The sequence below is a fragment of the Lissotriton helveticus genome, chromosome 11 (genome assembly GCF_964261635.1).
Source record: "Lissotriton helveticus chromosome 11, aLisHel1.1, whole genome shotgun sequence".
Lineage (NCBI taxonomy): Eukaryota > Metazoa > Chordata > Amphibia > Caudata > Salamandridae > Lissotriton > Lissotriton helveticus.
Window position 1 is genome coordinate 1003489616 of NC_136072.1, and position 26219 is coordinate 1003515834.

The 26219-nt window shown below is 50.3% G+C and overlaps 1 protein-coding gene across 10 annotated transcripts in view; it reads right to left on the reverse strand.

Annotated features, from left to right (window-relative positions):
- Positions 1–515: 515 nt before the first annotated feature.
- The window catches only part of ACACB (acetyl-CoA carboxylase beta), a 2338068-nt gene continuing 2312364 nt past the window's right edge, over positions 516–26219 (reverse strand). For all 10 annotated transcript variants that reach the window (XM_078667379.1, XM_078667377.1, XM_078667383.1 and 7 more), the window contains one exon: positions 516–734. In XM_078667379.1, the coding sequence (XP_078523505.1) occupies positions 608–734 (127 nt within the window). In that variant the 3' untranslated portion in view covers positions 516–607. The remainder of the gene's footprint in view (positions 735–26219) is intronic.

Consider the following 26219-nt stretch of genomic DNA (forward strand, 5'->3'; position numbering starts at 1 on the left):
TGTATGTATGTATATATTTATGTATATATATATATTTTTTTTGGTCTTTGTACATTGCAACTATGCTGTCTGATAGTTATGTGCTCTCACTTGGGAATACATGCATGTTACAAAACTTCTACTTGGTTAACCGTCAATTATCACAAATGGTTATTTGTTATGAAAATCAATAAAGTTCTACTGAAAAAAACTTTCTTTTGAACAATAACAGGAATGGAAGACTTTTTTTAGTTTTTCTTTAAGATGTTCATGTTTTCAGACAGGCTCCACTGCATTGCCATTTTTAGCAGTTCAGTGGTATTGCAACTAATAAGTTGTCTATAAAAAATGCAGCAAGTAGTTTTGAAATTCTGCATGACAAAGGCCGACATCAACAATGGCTGTGTGCACGCAGAGACCATTTTCAACCAGAACAAACAGAGGCTTTCCTTGTTTTAAGGCATCAGCACTTTTGGTTTATACAGTATGATGTTGAACAGCCCCCCTCCCCCCCACCCAAGAAAAACGTCTGATGTATAAAGTGTTCTTTAGTAGGGTTTTCCCTTAATTGTCATTATTATTCAGGACGCATGTGCATAGGACAGTGGCTATTCCCGGTGAACATTCGTCAGCTAGCAGAAGGGTTGTCCATTTCCGCCAGGAGGTGGCCCAACTGTGCCCTTTGTGCTGGAGTGATGTTCTGCGTCATCTGTATAATGCAGTCCATGGCAACTTCGGGATTCGCTTGAACCAGGCTGGAATGCAAAGAAAATGCAGTTCAGTGGCGAAATAATGGACTATTTTTGGGTGATTAACATGTGCATCAAAAGCAAAAGAGTCTAGGGTAAGAACAGTCCATCAGAACATTTTGGATCTATGATTTGTATCACCATACTATTCTATAGGCCATACAACTGCACAATAACTACTTCCCTTACTGCATTAAAACTATATGTTTCCCTGTAGTGTTTGAAAATGATTAACCACAAGGAACAAGCTACTTACCTTCGGTAAGGAATATGCTACTTACCAGTATGCATCTGTTCTTGGCATGTAGGGCTGCTGACATTCATATCTGTGCATAGATCGCCGCCTAGTGTTGGGTCCGGATGATTGCACCTTGTTGTCCTGGAAGAGTCTTCGAAGTATCATGAGATAGGTGACTCCTCCCCTGGACTACAGTGCGCATGGGCATCTTCTCCATCCTCAGATTGTTTTTCGCCATTGTGGCAGAGTTGGAGATAGTAGAGTAAGAGATGTCCATGCAAAAGATAATGCTGCAGCTGCGACAGGCACCGGGAAGGAGGGCAGGCAATATGAATGTCAGCAGCCCTACATGCCAAGAACAGATGCATACTGGTAAGTAGCATATTCCGTTCGAGGCATGTGGGCTGCTGAATTCATATCTGTGCATAGACTGTATAGCAGTATCTCCTCTAGCAGTGGTTACCTGTGCCAGCTGCAGCAGTTTGAAAGAGAGTTTTGAGGACAGCTTGGCCTACAGCAGCTTGCTGCTTTGCTTGCACGTCTACACAGTAGTGTCTTGTGAAAGTGTGTGTGGTAGTCCATGTGGCTGCTCTAAATATGTCTTCAAGAGGAATATTTTCCAGGAAAGCCATGGATGCCCCCATTTTTCGCGTAGAGTGTGCTCTTGGGGGGACAGTTAAAGTGCTTTTAGCTTTTTGGTAACATATTTGAATGCATTTAACTATCCATCTGGCTATTCCTGACTTTGATATGGCATTTCCTTTATGTTGTGGTGAAAAAGAAACAAATAATTGCTTTCTTTTTCTAAATGATTGTGTTCTGTCCACATAATAAAGCAGAGCTCTCTTGACATCTAGTGTGTGTAGGGCTCTTTCAGCTACTGACTGTGGATTTTGGAAGAACACTGGCAGTTCTATTGATTGATTAATATGGAAATTGGATATGACCTTTGGCATAAACTTAGGGTTTGTTCTAAGAACTACCGTGTTAGCATGTACTTGCATGAAGGGTTCTTGAATTGTTAGTGCTTGTAACTCGCTAACTCGCCTAAGTGAGGTAATGGCAATCAAGAATGCCACCTTCCACGTTAGAAATTGCAGTTCGCATGAGTGTAGAAGTTCGAAAGGAGGTCCCATAAGCCTGGTAAGTACTACATTTAGGTTCCAGACTGGGGAAGGTGGGTGTCTTGGAGGAATCACCCTTTTAAGACTCTCCATATAAGCCTTGATTGCTGGTACTTTAAACAGTGAAAGGTGTTGCCGAAGGTATGCCGCTATAGCAGCGAGGTGTGGTCTTATCGAATAGTATGCTCTTTGAAGATGCAGGAGGTAACATATAATGTTTAGTGTGGAAGCATCTAATGGGTTAATTTCGTTATTGTTGCAGTAAATAACAAATCTCTTCCATTTAGCTGCATAGCATGCTCTAGTAGTTGGTCGTCTTACCTCCTTAATGATGTTCATGCAGTCTGGAGGCAAGTTAAGGTATCCAAATTCGAAGACTTCAGGAGCCAGATCGCTAGGTTCATCTGATTGGGATCTGGGTGTCTGATTTCTCCATGGGTCTGAGTTATAAGATGGGGTGCGAGGCGCAGCCTTTGATAAGGAACTACTGAAAGCTCCAGGAACGTTGTGTACCATGGCTGTCTCGCCCATGTGGGAGCAACTAGGATCAGAGTGAGTGACTGTTGCCGCAGTTTGCGTGCCACCAGCGGAATCAGTGGTGCTGGGGGAAAAGCGTACGCAAAGCTGCCTGACCAGTTCATCCATATCGCATTGCCTTGTGACAACGGATGTGGGAACCTGGCGGCAAAGTACTGGCATTTTGAGTTTTCGTTTGTGGCAAGCAGGTCTATCTCTGGGTGCCCCCACTGGCTGAAGAATGGCTGGAGAACTTGGGGGTGAATCTCCCATTGGAGAGGTGTGGCGCCGCGGCCAGGGCGACTGACGCTGGAATCTGGGGACCACGGTTCGATCCCCGGCTCCTGCGGCAGGTTAGCCCAGCACCATGTGACTCTGGGCAATAGCTCGCTTAATCTTCCCGACGGCCCCCAGCGCCTAGAGACCCTAACGGGTGATTGTGCGCTTTACAAATGTGGACTTTACTTTACTTTAGTTGCTGGCTGTGTCCGCTGAGCAGGTCCGCTATTTGATTGTCTTTCCCTGGGAGGTGTTCTGCCAGGAGGAAGATGTCTTTTGGGATTGCCCACTTCCATATGCTCTGTGCCAAGTGGGACAGCTGCGGAGAGTGTGTCCCTCCCTGTTTCTGGATATAGTACATTGCTGTCATGTTGTCCGTCGGGATCAACACAGTCCTGCTGTACAAGTATTTCTGGAATGCTTTTAGGGCTAGGAATATTGCTAGCAAATCTAGTTGGTTGATATGCATTTTCTTTTGTTTGATTGTCCAGAGCCCTTGTACTGTGTAGTGAAGGAGGTGGGCTCCCCAGCCTGTCAGAGATGCGTTCGCTGTTAGTACTACTTGTGGAACTTGCTCTTGGAACAGTCGCCCCTTGGAAAGGTTTTGTGGGTTCCACCACTGCAGAGTTGTGAGCGCGACTGTCTACCAACACTAGGTATTTTAGTTGTCTTAGAGCTTGGTTCCACTGCCGTGCTAGGCATTCTTGCAATGGACGCATTTGAAGTCTGGCATGGGGGACAATGAATATGCAGGAGGCCGTCATGCCTATGAGCTGCATGAAGACTCGAGCCGGCAAAGAGTGTTGTGGCAGAAACTTGCGAATGAGCATCTGCATGCTGGCTACCCTCGCTGAGTGTGGATATGCCTCTGCCACTGAGGTATCTATAGTAGCTCACAGATATTGTTGTATGTGGGACGGTTGTAGATGCGATTTTGGGTAGTTTATCGAAAAATCCAGGCTGTGTAGCAGCTGAAGTGTTTGAGACGTGTCTCTTGCACACTGTTTGTATGATTTTGCTTGTATTAGCCAATCGTCTAGGTACGGGAGAACGTGGATGTGTTGCCTCCTGAGATGTGCAGCTACTGTCGCTAAGCATTTTGTAAACACTCTTGGAGCCGTGGTTACTCCGAAGGGGAGAACTTTGAATTGGTAGTGTTGACCTTCTATTGTGAACCTGAGATATTTTCTGTGAGCTGGATGGATGAGTATGTGAAAATACGCATCCTTGAGGTCCAATGTTGCTAGGAAGTCTCCTTGCTGTAGCAACGGGAGCACTTGCTGTAGTGTGATCATATGGAAGTGCTCCGATAGAATGTATTGATTTAGGGGTCTGTGGTCCAGTATTGGTCTGAGGGAACCGTCCTTCTTGGGAATAAGGAAGTATAGGGAGTATACTCCTGTCCCTTGGTGTTGGAAAGGGACTGTCTCTATGGCCCCCTTTTCCAGCATGCATTTCACCTCTTGTTGTAGTAGGGTGATGTGTTCTTTGGACATAGGACGGTGTCTGGGTGGTATGTTTGGTGGAGTAGAAGTGAGTTCTAGGCAATAACCATACTGGATAATTTGTCCCACCCACCTGTCCGTGGTAATTACGTTCCAGACAGGTAGGAATTGTTGGAGTCTGCCGCCGACCGGTGTTGGGTGGTCTGGAGGTAGCGTGATGAAGTCACTGTTTCGTGGCAGTGGAGGCTCTGGTGTTATTGCCTCCACGCCCTCTTTCCTTGTTATTGTTGCCCCTATAACCTCCTCTGTTGGAGTTCTTGTTAAAGGGACCTTGGGTGGTGCCTTTGTATGTCGATGATGTCTGTGAAGTATTGCCTCGTGTAGCTGCTCTGTATAAGGAGCGTCGAAAGGAACCTCTGTGTTGTTGAAACTGCAATGCACTCATTGATTTTGCAGTTTCTGTATCCTTTTTCATTTTGTCTAAAATGTTGTTGACTGCAGGGCCAAAAAGGAAGTCTTGATTGACTGGTTGGTTAAGAATGGTGGACTGCACCTCATTCTTAAAACCCGAAATACGCAGCCATGCGTGTCGTCGTAGTAAAACGCGAGTGTTAATGGACCTGGCTGCAGTGTCAGCTGCGTCAAGCGCACATTTGATGGAGGCATTTGTAATTTTCCCTCCTGTATGAGGTCATTGGCTTGAGCTTTGAAAGGCTCAGGCAGGTGTTGCATTAAGGCTTCAAGCTGGTCATAGTGTGCTCTGTCATAACGAGCTAGTAGAGCTTGTGTATTTGCAATTCTCCATGAATTAGAGGCCTGTGATGCTATCTTTTACCCGAGGCCTCTAGTATTTTGGACTCTTTATCAGGAGGAGGAGCCTCTCCTGTTGTCTGTGAGTTGGCCCGTTTGCGTGCATTAGCCACTACAAGTGAGTCTAATGGTAACTGACCTCTGATATAAGTAGGGTCTGTAGGGGCTGTTCTATATTTCTTTTCAATCCTGGGATTGATTACGCGTGCCCTAGCTGTATCTTTAAATATATCAGGCGCGTGTTTTAATACCCCCTTTAGCATAGGAAGTGTCCTGACATTTTTTCTCCGAAGTAGGGAATGTGTCAAATAAAAAGTCTTCTTCTATAGGGTCATTGTGCATATCTACGTTGTGGTACTGCGCTGCCCTTTCAATTAGCTGGTTGAAGACAATGTTGTCGTCAGTAGGTGACGGCTTTGTTGGGTATGAGGAGACGTCAGGGATGGGATGCGTGTCATATGGATCAGTTGGCTCTGCCCATGGTTCATTTTGAGGGTTAGGATCCTCTGGGTAGTTATAATCATATTGAAGATCTTCCCCTGTGTCGCCCTCATTGTCCCCAGACTGAGAAGGAGAGTAAGGAGCCAAAGGCGTAGTAGGCATAGTGGGATAGAAAGGAATGAAGGGTCTAGAGGGAGAAGTCCCAAAGTCCTTCTTCTTTAGAGGAATGGGGGAATGAGAGCCTGGGTCCAATGGTCTCTTCTTTCTGTGGAGGATTGTGACTTTACCAGTCTCAGGGTATATATATTTTTTTGCCTGGTTGTCTGATGGATCTGGATGGAAGAGTTCTTCTTCCACTGTCCGTGGCTGTGTCTTTGACTTCTTTGGTTTAGTCTGTTGTGGATCGACTATTGTTTCCGGGTCGATAACCTCTTTTGGTTCGACGACTTTCGGTGCCTTATTGCTTTTTCTCGGCTCGGACACTTTGTTCGGGTCGAAGATTGATTGCGGATCGACCGGGTCTTTAGGGTCGATAGGCTTCTTGTGCTCGACAGGCTTTTTCGGTTGACTGTCTTTTGTCGAGTCTATGGCTTTTTTTGGATCGACCGGTCTTTGTTGGAGCACTTGTCTTTGGTTCGATAGCCTTCACCGGCTGGACCACAGGCTTCGGTACGGCGCCCTTTGCGTCGGCGACCTTCTTCGGGTCGACGGCCTTCGGCAGCGCGGCCTTTTTTGGCTCGACTGCCTTTTTCGGGTCGGTGCCCTTCTTCGGTTCGGCGCTTTTTGGCTCGACGGCCTTCTTTGGTTCGGCGCCTTTTGGCTCGACGGCCTTCTTCGAGTCGACGCCCTTAGGCTGTACGGCCTTTTTCGGTTCGACAACCTTTTTGGGTTCTAGAACCTTCTTAGGGATAACGTTACTCGGCCCTGGGGTCTCTGAAGGCTTAGTCTTTTGTTTCGGAGCCGAGCCGGACAGCGGGGCTGCTGAATGTTTCTTTGGATCTTGGCTAAGGCCTTTAGGCAATGCCTCGACCGGAGCCTTCGGTAACGGGGTAATCGGTGTCGGGGGCAGTGTACACACGATTTGCCCCGGTGGGATTTTGTCATCGAAGTCCGAGTGGTCCTCGACGGTGACGATCTCTAGGTCCGAATCTGCCGCTTCTGGAAGTTCTTGGGCTTCATCGAAGATGCTGTCTGGTTCCGGAGCCAGTCGCTGCATCTCTTGCCTAGCGGCCCGTCGAATCCAGATGGTTTTCTTCGAACGGAATTGGGCACAGGCTGGGCAGGTTTCTTCCCTATGGTCTGGTGATAGGCACTTGTTGCATACTGAGTGTTTGTCAGTATGTGGGAACTTGGAGTGGCATTGTGGGGACCTTTTGAACGGGCTCCTTTCCATCGACAGCAGGCCCACGTGGCGTCGAAAAGGCCCACGGCCCGAATCGACGACCAGTCCGAGATGGAAAGTTCGATCGTGTCACTAAGTACCGAGCGAGAACAATACCGTCGAAGTCGAAGGCCTTTAGAAAAGTTTAGTTTTGATTCCGAAGTAGGAGTATAGGAATAACATCCGAACCCAATGGCGATAAAAAACAATCTGAGGATGGAGAAGATGCCCATGAGCACTGCAGTCCAGGGGAGGAGTCACCTATCTCGTGATACTTCAAAGACTCTTCCCGCACAACAAGGTGCAATTATCCGGACCCAACACAAGGCGGCGATCTATGCACAGATATGAATTCAGCAGCCCACATGCCTTGAACATAACTTTCCTTGGATACTCTCTTTAACCACAGATTCTTCAGCTGCAGAATAATTCCCCAGGCACCAGACTGGATTACAAAACATTCTCAAAAGTGTTCATGCGTGCCACTTTGTGGCAGTGTGCAACTCTGCATTGGCCTCATTCTGCTGCAGAAGTGACAGAGCATAGTCGTATAAAAGCGCCAACCCTGCATATCAAAGCCAGTTTCTTTCTGCACTTTTGGATGTGGAGCACAAGCGATTAGAGGTACCAGTGTGCACATCTCATAATTGGAACCTTGTTAGGTGGCAAAAGGAGACCACTCCACAGATCAGGGATGCAAGAGGGCGGGGAGGAATCTGTGGTTTGATAGCGTATCCACCAGAAAGAGTGGTACTGAAGGTATGCAACTTGCTCTTCTGAAGGATACTTCTAACTGAAGACTCCACACCCAAGAACAGACACCAAAGCCTAACCTCCCCAAGGTGGAGGGTCTGTGGAACGGGATCAAACCAAAAGATCCTGCACAACCGAATAGGTCTGATGCCCTTCCAGTTGGCCCCAAAGAACCCCACAAAAAGCTGACTGTCCACCAGATGGGCCTTGATGTGAACTATCAAAAAGCGACAAGGAACACAGTCTTCATAGTCACAAGACACAATAAGGAGCTGTGCATAGGTTTGACGGGAGTGCATATACGTAAAGTCATGACCAAATTGAGATCCAACTGTGACATCACAAAGGGTTTAGGAGTAAATGTAAATTAAACCTTTTAGAAACCTCAGCACAATAGATGATTTAAACAAGGACGGCTGCTCCGCAAAAAGGACAGATAAAAACATTTAATGGTGCCTAGTGCAAGTCCTTGCTGGTTGAAATACAAAAAAACAATAACATGTCCAACAGTTGAGCTTGTTCTGGTTCTGTATTGTGGACACAACACCAGGCCACAAATTTGTACAAAAGCTTGTCATAAGTGGACTTTTTTAGAGGGGCGCTATGCAGAAAGGAATGCAGTCAACTGCTGCCACTCAATGTCCATTACTGGAGTGGTAGATTGTGCATGCCTGGGTGCAGAACCGTGCCATGCTGCTGTGACACAAGATCGTCCTGAAGCGGAAGATTAATCAAGGACAGATGTTGAAGCTCAGAAGTTCCAGGTAACATACTATACTGGACCATTCTGGAGCCACTAGAAAAACTAGGGCCTGGTTGCTTCAGATATTCTTCAGAACATAGGGTAGGAAACAGAGGGGTTGAAATGTAGGAGTCCTGTGCCCCAGGATGCATCTCCCAGAGAGAGTCTTCTTGTGAACTCCAACATGCATTTCAGTAGTGGTGAAAAGATCCACTATGGGCTTTGCCCATTAGTAGAACATGGCCATCCCTACCTTGGGATGCAACCACGATTAGTTCTTTGACAGGCACTGTTGGCTGAGCTTGTGCACCCTGGCATTCAAAGATCCCGTCAGGTGGCTCACAACAAAGGAATTCCCATTATGCCCCAGACAACACCAGCGGCAAAGAGCCTCTTTCTGTCCAGAATGCAGGACTCCAAACTCCCCAGTTTGTTGGCGTACTACATGGTGGTGGTGTTGTCTGTGAGGCCTGTGAAGGGCCTTCAGCGCCATATGAACTGTTGGCAGTTGATGTGGAATTGGCTTCCCGCCAGAATCCTCTTATCTCCATCTCTCCCAGATGACCTCTCCAACATGGCAAAGAGTCATCCATCACCGCGGTTAGCTGAGCTTGAGGAAAGAAGAAGAGTCTGCTTCTGGATCAATTGAGTTGAGCAGCCACTATTGCAAACCTTTTGCAGTATCCGCCTGAAGGAAAGTGCCTATTTTTACATGGCTACCCTTCACTTTTTACCTGAAATCGGGTAAAATGAAAGTGTGCTAGGTTCCTGCTAACCAGGTCCCCAGCCTTTGTTCTTCCCCTAAACTGTACATTTTCTTTTACAATTGGCACCCCTTTAGGAACCCTGTAAATCTGCAGTATATGGTACCTAGGGTACTGGACCTAAAGAGGGTCCCTATGGGCTGCAGCACAAATTGTGCCACCCTAAGAGGCCCTTAGCCAAGCCCATGCAAAGTGCCATTGCAGACTGCGTGTCTTGGCGCAGAAAAAAACAAAGAGTCAACACGGCACGCATCTGTGTGCCATGCCATGTCTGCCAAGCACTGCATGTGCTATAGGTAAGTCACAGCCCTAAGGCAGGGAGCACTATACACATGTGTGCAAATGTGTGGGTGCATCTGCATGAGTAGATGTGTCCCTTGAATAGCTAAGTAAAACCGTAGTTATTACAAGTGCACAGGGAAGCCATAACGAGTACATGGGCTGGACACTGGTGTGAGAAGTTGGCCTGATATATGATACTCACTAGTTCCAGTGATCACCTTGTATCAGTCCAAACAACCCTTTTGGTGATTGGTTGTAAGTCAACCTTATAGACCAGCTATCCTAATGGTAGCATGGACAAAGCAGTCTTAGGCTAAACTCTTTTGGCATGTGAAGCCAGCTGTTTTACCACATATAACCCCTTGAATACCAGATGAAAGGACACCACACAGGTTGTTATGAAAATAAACAATATATTTATTACTAACAAACACCTCTGAACTCTTTATGAGATCAGAGGGCTAAGCACATAACCATACTCTTCAAGAAAAATACAGTAAGTCGCACAAATTACAATGATGCCCTAGGGGCACGACAAACCATATACTAAGTAAATGGTATAAGGAAATCGATAGAGGAAATGGAGATGCCCAGACGCTGTAGGATCGCTGGGACTACACTACCCTAACCTTAGGTAAGTAACAGGAGGCCCACGGGACGCGTGTGCAGAGTGTGAACTCACACGCGAGAAGGTAAGTAACAGACAGTTCCGACTAGTTAGGACTAAAACGACTGGATACCTGGACACTAGGAGAGTCAATCTACCCTTAAGCACCAAAATGCTCGTTACCTCACCCACGGGCTGCGGGTGCATAGGTGTCAAAGTGTGTCGGGTTTCCGCGTCGAAGTCTATGGAGCCTTGAAGAAAGATGCTGCAGGCGACCAGGAGGAAGATGTCCAGTGCGATCCACGGGTGGATCGAGGAAGAAGAGGACCTGAAAGCAGAGGGGACAGTGTTCAAAGTCACTAGCCAGTGACCGGTGTGGAACCAGGAAGGAACCAGATGCTGTCGTCGCGATCAGGTGAAGAGTGGACGCTAGTCTCTGCAGCCACGTGGACCAGGAGGTGTCTTCGACGACCAGGATGGAGGCACGAGCTGTCCCACGCAGGCTCTCGCTGTCGGCGGTGTCGGATCCGGATTTGGAGTCAACAGGCCTTGGCAAAGGCAACCCACGCGGTGAGTGGAAACGGCGTCTGGTGCGGACCAGGAGGGTCCGGGGTGCTCCTCTTTTGGAAGGGAGCAAGGGCCAGTCTGGAGCAACCAGACCAGCGCTGTAGATTTCGTGGATCATCGTCTAGGAGGCCACTAGCCAGCCAGCAAGTAACCAGACAACGCGTCGAGCAGCAACCAAGCAAAAGGGCCCCACGCAGATCTCGTGGATGCTGGAGGACTGGTCTTCGGTGCAGGAGCTGCTCGGGGCTAGGGCTTCTCAGTCCCCAAAGCACTTACTCGAGGATGCCTCTGAAGTCGTGCTGGAAGCGAAGTGCAGTTTCTTCAAGATGGCCAGTCCAACGTGTCTCGTCGCACCCACGGATCTCAGCTGTGCTGCAGATGTAGGTTGAGGTAGGAGAGGTCTGGAAGTCCGGATCTTGTTGGGCTCTGAAGTCTGGTTCCGGCAGGAAGGACGACAAAGTGAACCGCTAGGACGCTTGATGGTGCCTGCAGTTGCAGGGTGGACACTCCTTGCCCACAAGGGAGATTTTTCAGTCTTCTGGGGAGCAGAACGTCGAGGTCCAGAGTTTCTTCTTTGTGGAGTTGTTCAGGATAATATAATTTGGAATGGGACCAACTCCTACCTTTATCCTGCTAAAGGGGGCTGTACTGGTGACTAGGTCCCTCCCATGGGTGGGACCAGGAAGGGGGTGGTTACATCCCCTATCCTTTGTCCGGTTTCGCGCCAGGGCTGGGGCTGGAGTGCCCCAGCAACTGGTTTGAACCGGGGTATGCACAGGGACACCTTGTGTGCCCCAGGCATGTCTCATTCCTTTCAGCCCTCCCTACCTCAATACACAAAATCCTGTCTGGGGTGGTGCTAGCACCTCCCAAGGCAGGAAACCCTTTGTCCAGGCCTCCCTCGCTGGAAGGACTCCCAGCAGCAGGAGGTCAGACTTGTGTCTGTGGTGGCAGCATCCATTTTGTGATGCTGAGACTTCGTTTAACTTTAACCGGGGTGCACAGTTACATACATGTCGTGTCCCTCTAAAAGGGTGGGATGCTACCCCCGTCGCCAGAACTGGCGTGGGGGTAGTATTCCAATTCGTATGACACCTTACTCGACATGTTTTGATAATGCTATACCAAAGTTAGCAATAACCGCGAGGATTATAATGCACTTAAGAGTATATGGTATAGCGTTATCATGGAACAGCTATAAGGACTTGGTTCCGCAAGCTGCAGACAGGCTCAGCTCATGCTAGAGCACCATCTCACATAATTCCAAGCACTCTGCCTTCAGGATTGATAAGGCCTGCCATAGGAGTGACTGATAGGAATATATGTATTCCAATTTCCAATTTAAAACATTTATAAAGCGCAGCGTGCACCATACGGTTTCTTGGCGCTAGTGGAGAGTTCGACAACTGAGACAAAATAAAACCTGGCGTAGAAAAGAGGGGAAATTACACGGAAAAGGCCTGTTTGAAGAGAAACGTTTTTAGATCTTTACGAAAGGAGAGATAATGAGTGGCAGAACGGAGGTGATCAGGGAGGGAGTTCCAGAACGTGGGGGCTAGGGTAGAGAAGTTAGTTCCACCCCACTTTTTACGTTTGAAACGTGGGATCTGGAGGAGGGATTTGGAAGAAGAGCGAAGCTCTCTGGTAGGGACGTATTCATTAATTAGCGAGGAGATGAAAGCGGGGGCAGTGCCTTGACGGGCCTGGAAGACCATGCAGCCGGTCTTGAACAAGGAACGTTCCTTAACAGGAAGCCAATGAAGCTCCCTGAGGAGGGGTGTGGAATGATGATAACGTGGGAGACCATAGACCAGCCGGGCCGCCTGGTTCTGGACCATCTGGAGTCTACACAGGCTGTATGCTGGAATGCCGTTGTAGAGGGCATTGGCATAATCCAGCCGCGATATCACCAGTGCGGCCATGATCAACTTGAGTGCCTGTGGGGAAAAGAAACGGGAAACAGTGCGGATGGTTCGGAGGGTGAGGAAACAGGAAGAAACTACAGTGCTGATTTGTGAATGAAGGGTGAGCTGGTTGTTCATTTTAACCCCCAGTGTTTTAACTGTGGTTGAGGGAGTGGGGGAGGGACCAAGAGAGGAGGGCCAGAAGAGGGAGTTCCAGGGACTGGATGAACCACCGGTGAGAACCAACTCGGTTTTGTCCGGGTTCAATTTAAGATGGTTGTGGTTCATCCAGTCCCTGATGAAGGTCATGGTAGACTGAAAGTTAGAGAGAGGAGAGGAGGACAGGTCAAAGATGAGCTGGAGGTCGTCGGCATAATTGTACACGGTGACCTCCAGCTGCTGAAGAGCGAAAATAAGAGGAGAGATATAGAGGTTGAATAATAAAGGGGAAAGAGAGGAGCCCTGGGGGACACCACAAGTGACAGGAAGTGGAGTGGTCGTAAAGTCTCCTAACCGGACCGCCTGGGTGCGGTCCCTCAGGAAGGAGGAAAGCCAAATCAGGGCTGAACCCTCGATTCCAGCCGCCTTGACACGGGACAGTAAGATGGTGTGGTCCACCGTGTCAAAGGCGGCGGAGAGATCGAGGAGTACCAGCGCCTGATGATTGTTGTTGTCCATACCCTTCCTGAGGTTGTCCAAGACCGAAACCACAACAGATTCGGTCGAGTGCCTGGGGCGAAAGCCAGCCTGGCGGGGGGCCAGTCCCCCATTAGCCTCTACGTGGGCGCTGAAAACCGCGGTGGCATGGCGTTCCAGCACCTTGCCCAGGTAGGGCAGCAGGGAAATGGGGCGGTAGTTGGCTGAGATGGACGGGTCAGCGCCAGGCTTTTTTAAAATGGGCACTATAGTGGCTGATTTGAGCGCCGGGGTCACTACTCCCTGCGCAAGGGAGTTGTTGAGGAAAGTAATAGGGGATTCAGGACAAGAGGAGTAGATATGTTGCAGGATTCGAGCGGGACAGATGTCTGCCGGAGAACCCGACTTTACTTTGGGGAGTATCTCCCGGAATCTAACCTCAGTGAGGGGAGGGATAGAGGTAAGATGACAACGAACAGTGGGAGGGGAGGGATCCACAAAGACAGATGAAGGGGGGGGGATATTAGCCTTGATGGTAGCGATCTTCTCCAAGAAGTAAATGTTGAGTTGGTCGCATAGTGACTGGGATGGAGGGATTTGAGGTGAAGCTCTATCGGAATAGGCCAGGTCATTCACTATACTGAATATTTCTCTAGATTTGTTTTCAGCTGCCATTATTTTTGTAGAAAAATAGGTGGTTTTGGCGGAGAGAATTGCAGTTTTGTAATCGGCAAGTGATTTGAGATATAGGGTTTTTAATGAGGGGCAATAGTTTTTTCTCCACTGTCTCTCTGCCTGTCGAGCGATCAGTTTTAGTTCTTTTAGGTGGTCGTTAAACCACCTGTTGGAGTCCTTTGGTCGCCGGATGGAAATGCGACGCAGGGGGGCCACTGAGTCGCAACCTCCAATCAGCCAGGTATTGATGGCGTTGGCTTGAGAGTTGGAAGAAAGACCGGAGAGAGTCGGAGTGGAGTTCCGAAGCAAAGAGGACAAGGAAGGGAGATCGACTCTGTTCTAATTCCGCGCCCAGGTATTTTTGGCGTGTGGGACTTTGGATGCACGGTTGTGAGAGATAGAGAAGGAAATAAGGGCATGGTCGGACCAAAAACAGGGAGAGACAGTCACCGAGGATATTAGAAGATTGAGGGACCAAACCTGGTCAAGTGAATGACCGTGAGAGTGAGTGGGGACAGTTATGTGCGGAACAAAGTTCAAAGAAGAAAGAGATTCTGTAAACTCTTTCGAAGCAGTGCACTCAGAGGGGTCCGAAGGCCAGTAGTTAAAATCCCCTAGCACCAAGACCGAGGCGTAATTAACCACCAAATTGGCCAGTAGGTCTTGAAATGCCGGTAGGAACAGAGACGAAGACTGGGGTGGGCGATACATTAGGAGACAAGTAATAGGGGGAGAAAAGGATAGGGAACGGACTACAAGGAACTCAGTGAGGGCAATGGGAGGAAAGGGAAGGGTTTGAAAGTTTAATTCTGACCGAGCGATTAACGCCACACCACCACCAGCCCTGCCTGCCGGACGATCGGCACGCAGGGCAACGTAGGAAGGGGGGAGGGTAGCCAGGAGAACAGGTAGGGAAGAATCACAGAACCAGGTTTCGGTCAAGAGCAGTAAGTCAGGCTTCTCAGTGTCAAGCAGGACAAACAGCTCATGGTGGTGCTTGACCGCTGACCTGGTGTTGAGTAAAAGAGCAGATAACGACGGAGTAGGGGGGAAAGGGTCAGGTGGGGAAGAGCCCTGTGGCGGAGGGATCGATCTGGGAGGCGGCGATGTAGGAGTGGAAGAGGAGGCAAGTCCTAATGAGGCGATGTGCCTATAGACAGTTTCTGAGAGAGGCCAATGGCCTTGGAGGGTGGTAAGCTCCTCAGAAGAGTATGAGGTACATTTGGCATGGGGTCGTGCCCCTGGCCCCGTCCGGCCGCGGACGGGCACAGACGGGCTTGCCTTAGGCGCGCCTTTGGCGCGCAAACGGCGCGCCCGCTGCGCACGTCCGCTGCGCGTTCTGGGATTGCACATTGATATAGGAAATCTTAAGGGCGGGAAGGGGGCGTGGCCTCTAGATGGGCGTGGCCAGGCGTGGAGGAAACCGGAGGGAGGGGGTCACGTGAGCGCTGAATCCGCTGCACGGCGCCCTCGAGATCTGAATAGCAGTGGGAGTCAAGGTAGGTTTTAAAAATACAATTTACACAAGTATCACAGTTTAAAACAGCACACTCCCGGCTATTTTGCCTCAGGAGACTCAAAATCAACCGAGCGCTAGCACCTCAGCGCTTAAGAAGGGCGGGAAGGGGGCGTGGCCTCTAGATGGGCGTGGCCAGGCGTGGAGGAAGCCGGAGGGAGGAGGTCACGTGAGCGCTGAATCCGCTGCACGGCGCCCTCGAGATCTGAATAGATCTGATAGAATGGATTTTTACAGCAAAGGGTGATTACACCACCTTGCCCCAGCTGTCTTACCAGCCAGTTGTGTCTGTTTAGAAGGCCAGCCAGGGGTGGCATAATACATGCTTCAGCCCCTGGTAGGCCTTGGGTTCACCTATGATAGTACATGCTTCAGCCCCTGGTAGGCCTTGGGTTCACCTATGACCAGGGTACCTAAGGTACACTGTACAGGGGCTGATCAGGTGTCCCAATACCAATTGGTAAATGCACCTAAAGTACATGGATGTCAATTTAGAGAGAGAACAGCTAGTCTGTGGGTCTGATTAGCAGGCCCACAGCCAGGGAAAGTCGTAAACCAGTGAAGCAAAAAGCAAAAATCTGGGGTGGCCATACGATTGCAGACCCTACTCTCCTACATAACCCCCCCCCCCCCCAAATTTAGGGACATTAAACTAACCTTGACCAGGTGAGTCTTCCTGTTCTAAGTGGAAATACCTGGAGAGACCATCTGCATTGCCATGGTCAGTCCCTGGTCTGTGCTCTACTGTAAAGTCCATCCCCTGTAGGGAAATGGACCACCTAAGAAGTTTGGGGTTTTCACCCTTCATTTGATTTAGCCACAAGAGGGGCTTATGGTCGGTCTGAATCTTGAAGTGAGTTCCAAACAAGTATGGCCTTGTACTTCTTCAGGGCCCAAACCACAGCAAAGGCCTCCCTCTCAATAGCTGACCAACGTTTCTCTCTAGGGGTCAGCCTTCTACTTATAAAAGCAATGGACTGGTCATGACCATCAATATTCAGTTGAGATAGAACAGCTCCCACACCCAACTCAGATGCATCTGTTTGGACAATGAAGGTTTTAGAGTAGTCAGGACTCTTGAGAATAGGTGCAGTACACATGGCCTGCTTCAGGTCATCGAATGCCTTTTGACAGCTAACTGTCCACTGAACTTTCTTTGGCATTTTCTTGCTTGTCAAGTCATTAAGTGGTGTCACAATGGACCCATAATTTTTGACAAACTTCCTATAGTAACCAGACAGGCCCAAGAAAGCTCTGACCTGTGTCTGGGTGGTTGGAGGAGCCCAGACCTTTATGGCCTGTCTCTTGCTCTCCAATGGCTGAACCTGGCCTCCACCTACAAGGTGGCCCAGGTACACAACCTGACTCTGCCCTATCTGGCACTTGGTGGCCTTGATAGTGAGGCCTGCCTTCTGCAGGGCCTCCAAAACTTTCCTCTGGTGGATCAGGTGATCCTCCCAGGTGGAGCTGAAGACAGCAATAATATCTAGATATGCTGCACAAAAGTCATCCAACCCAGTGAGAACTTGTTTCACCAACCTTTGAAAAGTGGCAGGTGCATTTTTCAAACCAAAGGGCATCACCACAAATTGGTAATGACCTCCTGGGGTAGAAAATGCTGTTTTGGCCTTGGCATCCTCAGCTAACCTGATTTGCCAATAACCAGCTGTTAAGTCAAATGTACTCAAGAATGTGTCCGAAGCCAATTTATCTATGAGTTCATCCGTCCTAGGTATTGGATGGGCATCTGTCTTAGTGACAGCATTGAGACCCCTGTAGGCTACACAAAACCTCATCTCTCTCTTACCATCCTGGGTGTGAGGCTTTGGCACTAGAACTACAGGACTAGCCCAAGGGCTCTCTGAGGGTTCAATGACTCCCAATTCCCAAATCTTTTGTACTTCTTTCTTTATGCAGTCCCTGACATGGTCAGGTTGCCTGTAGATTTTACTCTTGACAGGCAGACTGTCACCAGTGTCCACCTCATGGGTGCACCAGTTTGTCTGACTGGGTGTCAGTGAGAACATTTGTCTAAAGGATTGAAGAACCTGTTTGCAATCCTTTTGTTGATGCTCAGAGAGGCTGTCAGAAAAGACCACACCATCTACTGACCCATCATCAGGGTTCTGAGTGAGCAGGTCTGGGAGAGGGCCACTCTCTTCCTCCTGTTCCCTCATCTGTGGCCATGAGCAACCCCATGTCCTCCCTCTCTCAAATGCCTTGAGCCTGTTAACATGAAGCACCCTGTGGGGGCTCCTGGGAGTTCCAAGGTCCACCAGGAAGGTGACCTCTCCCTTTTTCTCAATGATGGTATGGGGTCCAGACCATTTGTCTTGGAGAGCTGCTGGAGCCACTGGCTCCAACACCCACACCTTCTGTCCTGGGTGATAAACAGTCAGGACAGCCATTTGGTCATGCCAAGCTTTTTGAAGTTCTTGGCTGGCCTCAAGGTATTTGGATGCCTTCTCCATGTACTCTGCCATCCTGGAGCGGAGACCAAGTACATAGTCCACTATGTCAAGCTTAGGCTTTTTGAGAGGTAACTCCCATCCTTCCTTCACAAGACATAGGGGTCCTCTTACAGGATGCCCAAACAGAAGCTCAAAAGGGCTGTAGCCAACCCCCTTCTGTGGGACCTCTCTGTAAGCAAACAGGAGGCAGGGTAAAAGGATGTCCCATCTTCGCCTAAGCTTTTCAGGTAACCCTTTTATCATCCCTTTTAGGGTCTTGTTGAATCTCTCCACAAGCCCATTGCACTGTGGGTGATAGGGTGTGGTAAATTTCAAAGTGCACCCCCACCACAGGTAGTGGTATCAGGGGGGCCTTTGTTGTGCCACCTGATTTGCCACTGGCTTGACAGGTGACACATGAGCGACAAAACTCTTTGGTGTCTTCAGACATATGAGGCCAGTGAAAGTGAGGGGCAAGCCTGTCCCAAGTCTTGTTCTGGCCTAAGTGTCCTGCAAGGGGAATTTCATGGGCTAAGGTGAGAAGGAAACCTCTGAGAGACAAGGGGATGACCAGCCTCCTGGTAGCACCAGGCTTGGGGTCTCTTGCCTCAGAGTATAGGAGTCCTTCCTCCCAGTATACCTTATGGGCACCTGCAGCATTCCCTGCAGCCTCAGCAGCAGCCTGCTGTCTGAGGGTTTCAAGGGAGGAACAGTCTAACTGTGCCTGCCTCAAGTCTGCCCTGGAAGGTCCCCCTGTCCCAAGAAACTCAACCTGTTCAGGTTCAAGCACTTCCAGGACAGTTCCTTCTGGGGTCTCTGGGCCAGCCTCCTGAGAGGGCTGATCCTCAACCTGAGGCAGGGGGGAAGGCACTGCCTCAACCCTACTGCTCTTCCTCTTGGGTAGTGTCTGGTCCATTGTTTCAGGATCCAGCACTTGTTCAGCTGGGCATTTCTTGGCCTGTGACCTGGGCACAGCAAGGGCATGTGAGGAGAGACCTAACATTTCTACATGAGTCCTGTACTCCACATCTGACCATAAGGAGGATTCCAAACCATTGCCCAAAAGACATTCCACTGGGAGGTCTGAACTAACTACACCCCTTTTGAGGCCAGTTACCCCTCCCCAGGAGAAGTTAACAACTGCCATACTGTGATTGGTAGTGACGTTGCTAGCATTGGTCACTAGGTAGTCTGAACCTAGTATAATCTGATCAGGTTCCACAAAGGCTGGTGTCACCATAGTGACACTGGCACATGTGTCCCTGTAGGCCTGAGCCATTTTTCCATTGATTAAAGGCGTTTGTCTGTATTTGCCCAGTGTACTGGGACTGATAGTAGGGGTCATATCCATGTCCCCACTACAGACAAGAACAGCCATAGTGGTATTCTGACTAAGTCAGAACCCACCTCAGTTCCCAGCGTTAACCCAACTATAGCCTTGGGGGGTACACTACCACTACTAACTGGACTAGGGAGTAAAGGTGCCTTAGGGGCAGTAGTGGCAGGAGCTGAGCCTTTCTTGGCGCACTCACTAAACCAGTGAGTCTTACTTTTACAGTACTGGCACCATTGTTTCTTTTGGCCATCATTCTTCTTCTTTTGGGAATTCTGGCGCCCACCCTCCTTAGGTTGTTGGGGCCCTGTTGAAGACTTCTGGTCATTTTGTTGATTCTGGTTACTACCCTTTTGGTCTGCTTTCTTTTGGCCACCATACTGGTTCTGGTTCTGCTGCTTAACCCTGGTTCTGACCCATCTGTCTGCCTTCTATCCCAATTCTTGGGGAGAGGTCAGATCTGAGTCAATCAGGTGCTGATGCAACAACTGGTTCTGACACTTATTTAAGATTTGTTCTCTCATAATAAGATTGTACAATCCTGTGTAATCAGTAACTTTACTTCCCAGTAACCAGTCTTCCAAAGCCTTAGTGGCACAATCAACAAAGTCAGTCCAATCCTGAGCCTGAGTTTTCTGGGTGTCTCTGAACAGCAACCTGTACTGTTCAGTTGTTAAGCCAAACCCATCAACCAGTGCATTTTTCAGGACTTGGTAGTCATTAGCATCCTCATCTCTAACAGTGAGGAGCTTATCTCTGCCTTTACCTTCAAAGTAGAGCCAAAATATAGTTGCCCACTGACTCTGGGGTACCTGCTGTACTTTGCAGGCCCTCTCCAGAGCAGTCATCCATTTGTGGATGTCATCTCCTGACTTATAGGAGGGCACCATTTTACTCAGGTGTCTATTATCAAAACTCCTGTCTTTATCTCTAGGGATAATGCTGCCACCAGTGGGTCCTAACCCACTCAATTGTTGCTCCCTGGCAAAAGCAAGTTTTTCCTTGGCAAAGGCAAGTTCTTCCCTTTGGATCCTCAGATTAACTTCCTTCATCTTTGCCTGATGCTCTCTCCTCTGAGGGGAAGTCATCCTCCTCTGAGCAGATGCATGAGAGCCATGGGAGTGAACAGATCTATTGGAGTCTCTGGAGGGAGACCTATCTCTTCTAATCCCAAGGTTAGGCCTGCTTGTGGAGGGGACTGGGGCTCCCCCAGCTCCATCCCCATGTAGGCTTAAGTTGGCCCTTGTGAGTCTGCGGACTACAGCCTGGCCATTGTCTATCTCTCCCTCAGATAAGTTCTCCTCTTCCCCACCATCTACATCTTCTGTTTCAGGGAGGTTAGAGTTAGGGTCACCTTCTAAGGCGGGCATGCTCCCATCTGCTGGATCAGAGGGGCCTGGATTAGAAGCCCTTCTAGCATCATATGTCTCTAAGAGACTTAACAGAAAAGGAGTGGTAGGGTTAGAACCCTGTTTCAGTTTCCTGGAGGTACACAATTGTCTCATCTCCTGGAAGCTGAGGGCTGCATATCTGGAAAGGACCTGTGGATGGTCACTAACCACAAGGGGAGTCGCTGAGGCCTCTCCTGTGATAGGCATGTTTTCTAGTGAGGTGTAAGTGGTGCACTTACCTACACTATGGGTTTTCCTACTGATCCCTTGCTAAGAGTTGAAGTCCGGGTGTGCTAGGCCCTTTCTACTACAACAGCTGGTTCAGTAGAACTCAGAGTATTTCTAAGCTTGTTATATGTACCTATGGTACCTTATGTGATCTTTCAAATGATATCTCAAGATTATATTTGGTAAAAACAACAGCAAGCTCAAATCCCAACCGCTGCACACCAATGTGAGAAGTTGGCCTGATATATGATGATCACTAGTTCTAGTGATCACCTTGTATCAGTCCAAACAACCCTTATGGTGATTGGATGTAAGTCAACCTTATAGACCAGCTATCCCAATGGTATCATGGACAAAGCAGTCTTAGGCTAAACTCTTTGGCATATGCAGCCAGCTGTTTTACCACATATAACCCCTTGAATACCAGATGAAAGGACACCACACAGGTTGTTATGAAAATAAACAATATATTTATTACTAACAAACACCTCTGAACTCTTTATGAGATCAGAGGGCTAAGCACATAACCATACTCTTCAAGAAAAATACAGTAAGTTGCACAAATTACAATGGTGCCCTAGGGGCACGACAAACCATATACTAAGTAAATGGTATAAGGAAATCGATAGAGGAAATGGAGATGCCCAGAGGCTGTAGGATCGCTGGGACTACACTACCCTAACCTTAGGTAAGTAACAGGAGGCCCACGGGACGCGTGTGCAGAGTGTGAACTCACACGCGAGATGCGGAACAAAGTCAATGGGCAGAACAAATTACGAAAAGGTAAGTAAAAGACAGTTCCGACTAGTTAGGATTAAAACGACTGGATACCTGGACACTAGGAGAGACACCGAAATGCTCTTGTTACCTCACCCACGGGCTGCGGGTGCATAGGTGTCAAAGTGTGTCGGGTTTCCGCGTCGAAGTCTATGGAGCCTTGAAGAAAGATGCTGCAGGCGACCAGAAGGAAGATGTCCGGTGCGATCCACGGGTGGATCGAGGAAGAAGAGGACCTGAAAGCAGAGGGGACAGTGTTCAAAGTCACTAGCCAGTGACCGGTGTGGAACCAGGAAGGAACCAGATGCTGTCGTCGCGATCAGGTGAAACGTGGACGCTTGTCTCTGCAGCCACGTGGACCAGGAGGTGTCTTCGACGACCAGGATGGAGGCACGAGCTGTCCCACGCAGGCTCTCGCTGTCGGCGGTGTCGGATCCGGATTTGGAGTCAACAGGCCTTGGCAAAGGCAACCCAGGCGGTGAGTGGAAACGGCATCTGGTGCGGACCAGGAGGGTCCGGGGTGCTCCTCTTTTGGAAGGGAGCAAGGGCCAGTCTGGAGCAACCAGACCAGCGGTGTAGATTTCGTGGATCATCGTCTAGGAGGCCACTAGCCAGCCGGCAAGTGACCAGACAACGCGTCGAGCAGCAACCAAGCAAAAGGGCCCCACGCAGATCTCGTGGATGCTGGAGGGCTGGTCTTCGGTGCAGGAGCTGATCGGGGCTGGGGCTTCTCAGTCCCCAAAGCACTTCTTCAAGATGGCCGGTCCCACGTATCTCGTCGCACCCACGGATCTCAGCTGTGCTGCAGATGTAGGTTGAGATCGGAGAGGTCAATCAATCATAGCATTTGTATAGCGCGCTACTCACCCGGAGGGGTCTCAAGGTGCTTGGGGGGAGGGGGGGGGGGTGTCTGGTACTGCTCGTAGAGCCAGGTCTTGAGTTGCTTCCTGAAGGAAAGGTGGTCCTGGGTCAGTCGGAGGTGGGTGGGGAGGGAGTTCCAGTTCTTGGCTGCCAGGTAGGAGAAGGATCTTCCTCCGGTGGTGGCTCTGCGGATTCATGGGATGGCGGCGAGGGCGAGGCTGGTGGAGCATAGCTGGCGGGTGGGAGTGTAGAAGGTCAGGCGGTTGTTGAGGTACCTGGGGCCCAGGTCGTGGAGAGCCTTGTGCGCGTGGGTGAGGAGTCTGAACGTGATCCTCTTACTGACGGGGAGCCAGTGCAGGTCTCTCAGGTGTCCAGAGATGTGGCTGTGTCGGGGGATGTCCAGGATGAGTCGTGCGGAGGCATTCTGGATTCGTTGTAGCCTTTTCTGAAGTTTGGCTGTGGTTCCGGCGTAGAGGGTGTTCCCGTAGTCCAGGCGGCTGGTGACGAGTGCCTGGGTGACCGTCTTCCTGGTTTCGGTGGGGATCCACCGGAAGATCTTTCGAAGCATACGCAGGGTGGTGAAACATGACGACGAGACGGCGTTGACTTGTCTGCTCATCGAGAGGGAGGAGTCCAAGATGAAGCCCAGGTTGCATGCGTGGTCCGTTGGCTTGGGAGCGGTGCCCAGGGCGGGGGGCCACCAGGAGTCGTCCCAGGTGGAGGGTGATGATCCCAGGATGATGACTTCCGTCTTGTCTGAGTTCTGTTTCAGGCGGCTGATCTTCATCCATTCGGCGACGTCTTTCATCCCTTCGTGTAGGTTGGCTCTGGCGGTGGCTGGATCGTTTGTGAGGGAGAGGATCAACTGGGTGTCGTCGGCGTAGGAGATGATGTTGAGGTTGTGTTGGCGTGCGATGGCTGCGAGGGGGCTCATGTAGACATTGAAGAGGGTGGGGCTGAGTGATGATCCTTGTGGTACGCTGCAAATGACTTCGGTGGCCTCGGATCTGAACGGGGGCAGGCGGACCCTCTGGGTTCTTCCGGTGAGGAACGAGATGATCCATTCCAGTGCCTTCTCTTGGATTCCGATGTTGTTGAGACGCTGCACCAGGGTGCGGTGGCAGACCGTGTCGAAGGCTGCGGAAAGATCCAGGAGGATGAGGGGCGCTGTTTCCCCGTTGTCGAGCAGGGATCTGATGTCATCTGTGGCTGCGATGAGGGCGGTCTCGGTGCTGTGGTTGGCACGGAAGCCGGACTGCGAGTGGTCGAGGGATCCGTTCGTCTCGAGGAAGGCGGCCAGTTGACTGTTGACGGTCTTATCGATGACTTTGGCCGGGAAAGGGAGGAGCGAGATGGGACGGTAGTTCTTCAGGTCGGTGGGGTCCGCCGTTGGTTTCTTCAGGAGGGCGCTGAGTTTGGCGTGTTTCCAGCTCTCCGGGAAGGTGGCGGTGTTGAAGGAGGTGTTGATGATGTCCCGGAGTTGGGGTGCGATGATGGAGTCAGCTTTGTTGAAGACGTGGTGGGGGCAGGGGTCGGTTGGCGATCCGGCGTGGATGGTGTTCATCACGCGGGTGGTGTCCTCGGTGCTGACCGGAGACCAGGAGCGGAGGGTGGTGGTGGGGAGCGTTGGCTCGGTGGTAGGGAGCGTAGTCTGTGCGTCGAAGCTGTTGTGTATGTCGGCGATCTTGCTGTGGAAGAACGAGGCGAGGGAGTCGCAGAGGTCTTGCGAGGGAGTGATGTTGTTTCCGGCGCTGGGGTTGGAGAGCTCTTTGACGATGTTGAAGAGTTCCTTGCTGTTGTGGGCGTTGTTGTCCAGTCAGTCCTTGAATGCTGTCTTCTTGGTGGTGCGGATCAGGTGGTGGTGTTTGCGGGTGGCGTGCTTGAGGGCAGTCATGTTGTCTGTGGTCTGGTTGTTGCTCCCGGCTTGCTCGAGGGTGCGGCAGTTCTTCTTGGAGTTCTTGAGTTCCTCGGTGAACCAGAAGGCTTTCTTGCTGCCGGGTCTGTTGGGAGGGGTCTTCAATGGTGCGAGGTAGTCTGCGCAGATGGTGATCCACTGTGTGAGGTTGCGGGCTGCTTCGTTGGGGTCCGTTGTGCTGGCGGGGGGGGGGGGGGGGGTTCTGGCTGAGGCAGGTGGTGAGCTGGACGTCTGTGATCTTGTTCCAGCTTCTGCGAGGAGCCTGTTGCGGGTGGTGGTGGGTAGTGGTTCTTCTGAAGCTGAAGTGCATGCAGCTGTGGTCAGTCCAGTGGAGTCCGGTGGAGTGGCTGAAGGAGATGTGCTTGCTAGAGGAGAAGACGGGATCAAGCTTGTGGCCGGCGTAGTGGGTGGGGGTGTTCACCAGTTGCTTGAGTCCGAGGTTGTTGAGGTTGTCCAGCAGGGTGGTGGTGTTAGTGTCGTTGTTGTTCTCCAAGTGGAAGTTGAAGTCCCCTAGGAGGATGTAGTCAGCGGAGGGGAGGGCGTGCGGGCTGATGAAGTCATCGATGTCTTCGCTGAATCGTGTGCGTGGTCCCGGGGGTCTGTAGATGAGGGTTCCTCTGAGGGTCGTCTTAGGGTCGGTGTGTATCTAGAAGTGGAGGTGTTCAGCAGCTGTGAGGGTGTCGTCGGAGTTGGTCGTGATGCGGATGGTGTTCTTGTGTACGATGGCGATGCCTCCTCCGATCTGGTTGATGCGGTCCCTCCTGATGATCTTGTATCCGTCCGGGATGGCGATGTCGGTGGCCGAGGAGGAGTTCATCCAGGTTTCCGTGAGGAAGGCGACGTCTGGTGATGTTGTGTCGAGGAGGTTCCAGAGGTCCACGTCTGTGGACGGAGCGGGTGTTGAGCAGGATGCACTTGAGGTGGTTGCTGTTGGTGCTGGGCTTGGCCTGGAAGTCCGGATCTCGTCGGGCTCTGAAGTCTGGTTCCGGCAGGAAGGACGACAAAGTGAACCGCTAGGACGCTTGATGGTGCCTGCAGTTGCAGGGTGGACACTCCTTGCCCACAAGGGAGATTCTTCAGTCTTCTGGGGAGCAGAACGTCGAAGTTCAGAGTTTCTTCTTTGTAGAGTTGTTCAGGGTAATCTAATTTGGAATGGGACCAGCTCCTACCTTTATCCTGCTAAAGGGGGCTGTACTGGTGACTAGGTCCCTCCCATGGATGGGACCAGGAAGGGGGTGGTTACATCCCCTATCCTTTGTCCGGTTTCGCGCCAGGGCTGGGGCTGGAGTGCCCCAGCAACTGGTTTGAACCGGGCTATGCACAGGGACACCTTGTGTGCCCCAGGCATGTCTCATTCCTTTCAGCCCTCCCTACCTCAAAACACAAAATCCTGTCTGGGGTGGTGCTAGCACCTCCCAAGGCAGGAAACCCTTTGTCCAGGCCTCCCTTGCTGGAAGGACTCCCAGCAGCAGGAGGTCAGACTTGTGTCTGTGGTTGCAGCATCCATTTTGTGATGCTGAGGCTTCGTTTAACTTTAACCGGGGTTCACAGTTACATACATGTCGTGTCCCTCTAAAAGGGTGGGATGCTACGCCCGTCGCCAGAACTGGTGAGGGGGTAGTATTCCAATTCGTATGATACCTTACTCGACATGTTTTGATAATGCTATACCAAAGTTAGCAATAACCGCGAGAATTATAATGCAATCAAGAGTATATGGTATAGCGTTATCATGGAGCTATAAGGACTTGGTTCCGCAAGCTGCAGACAGGCTCAGCTCATGCTAGAGCACCATCTCACATAATTCCAAGCACTCTGCCTTCACGATTGATAAGGCCTGCCATAGGAGTGACTGA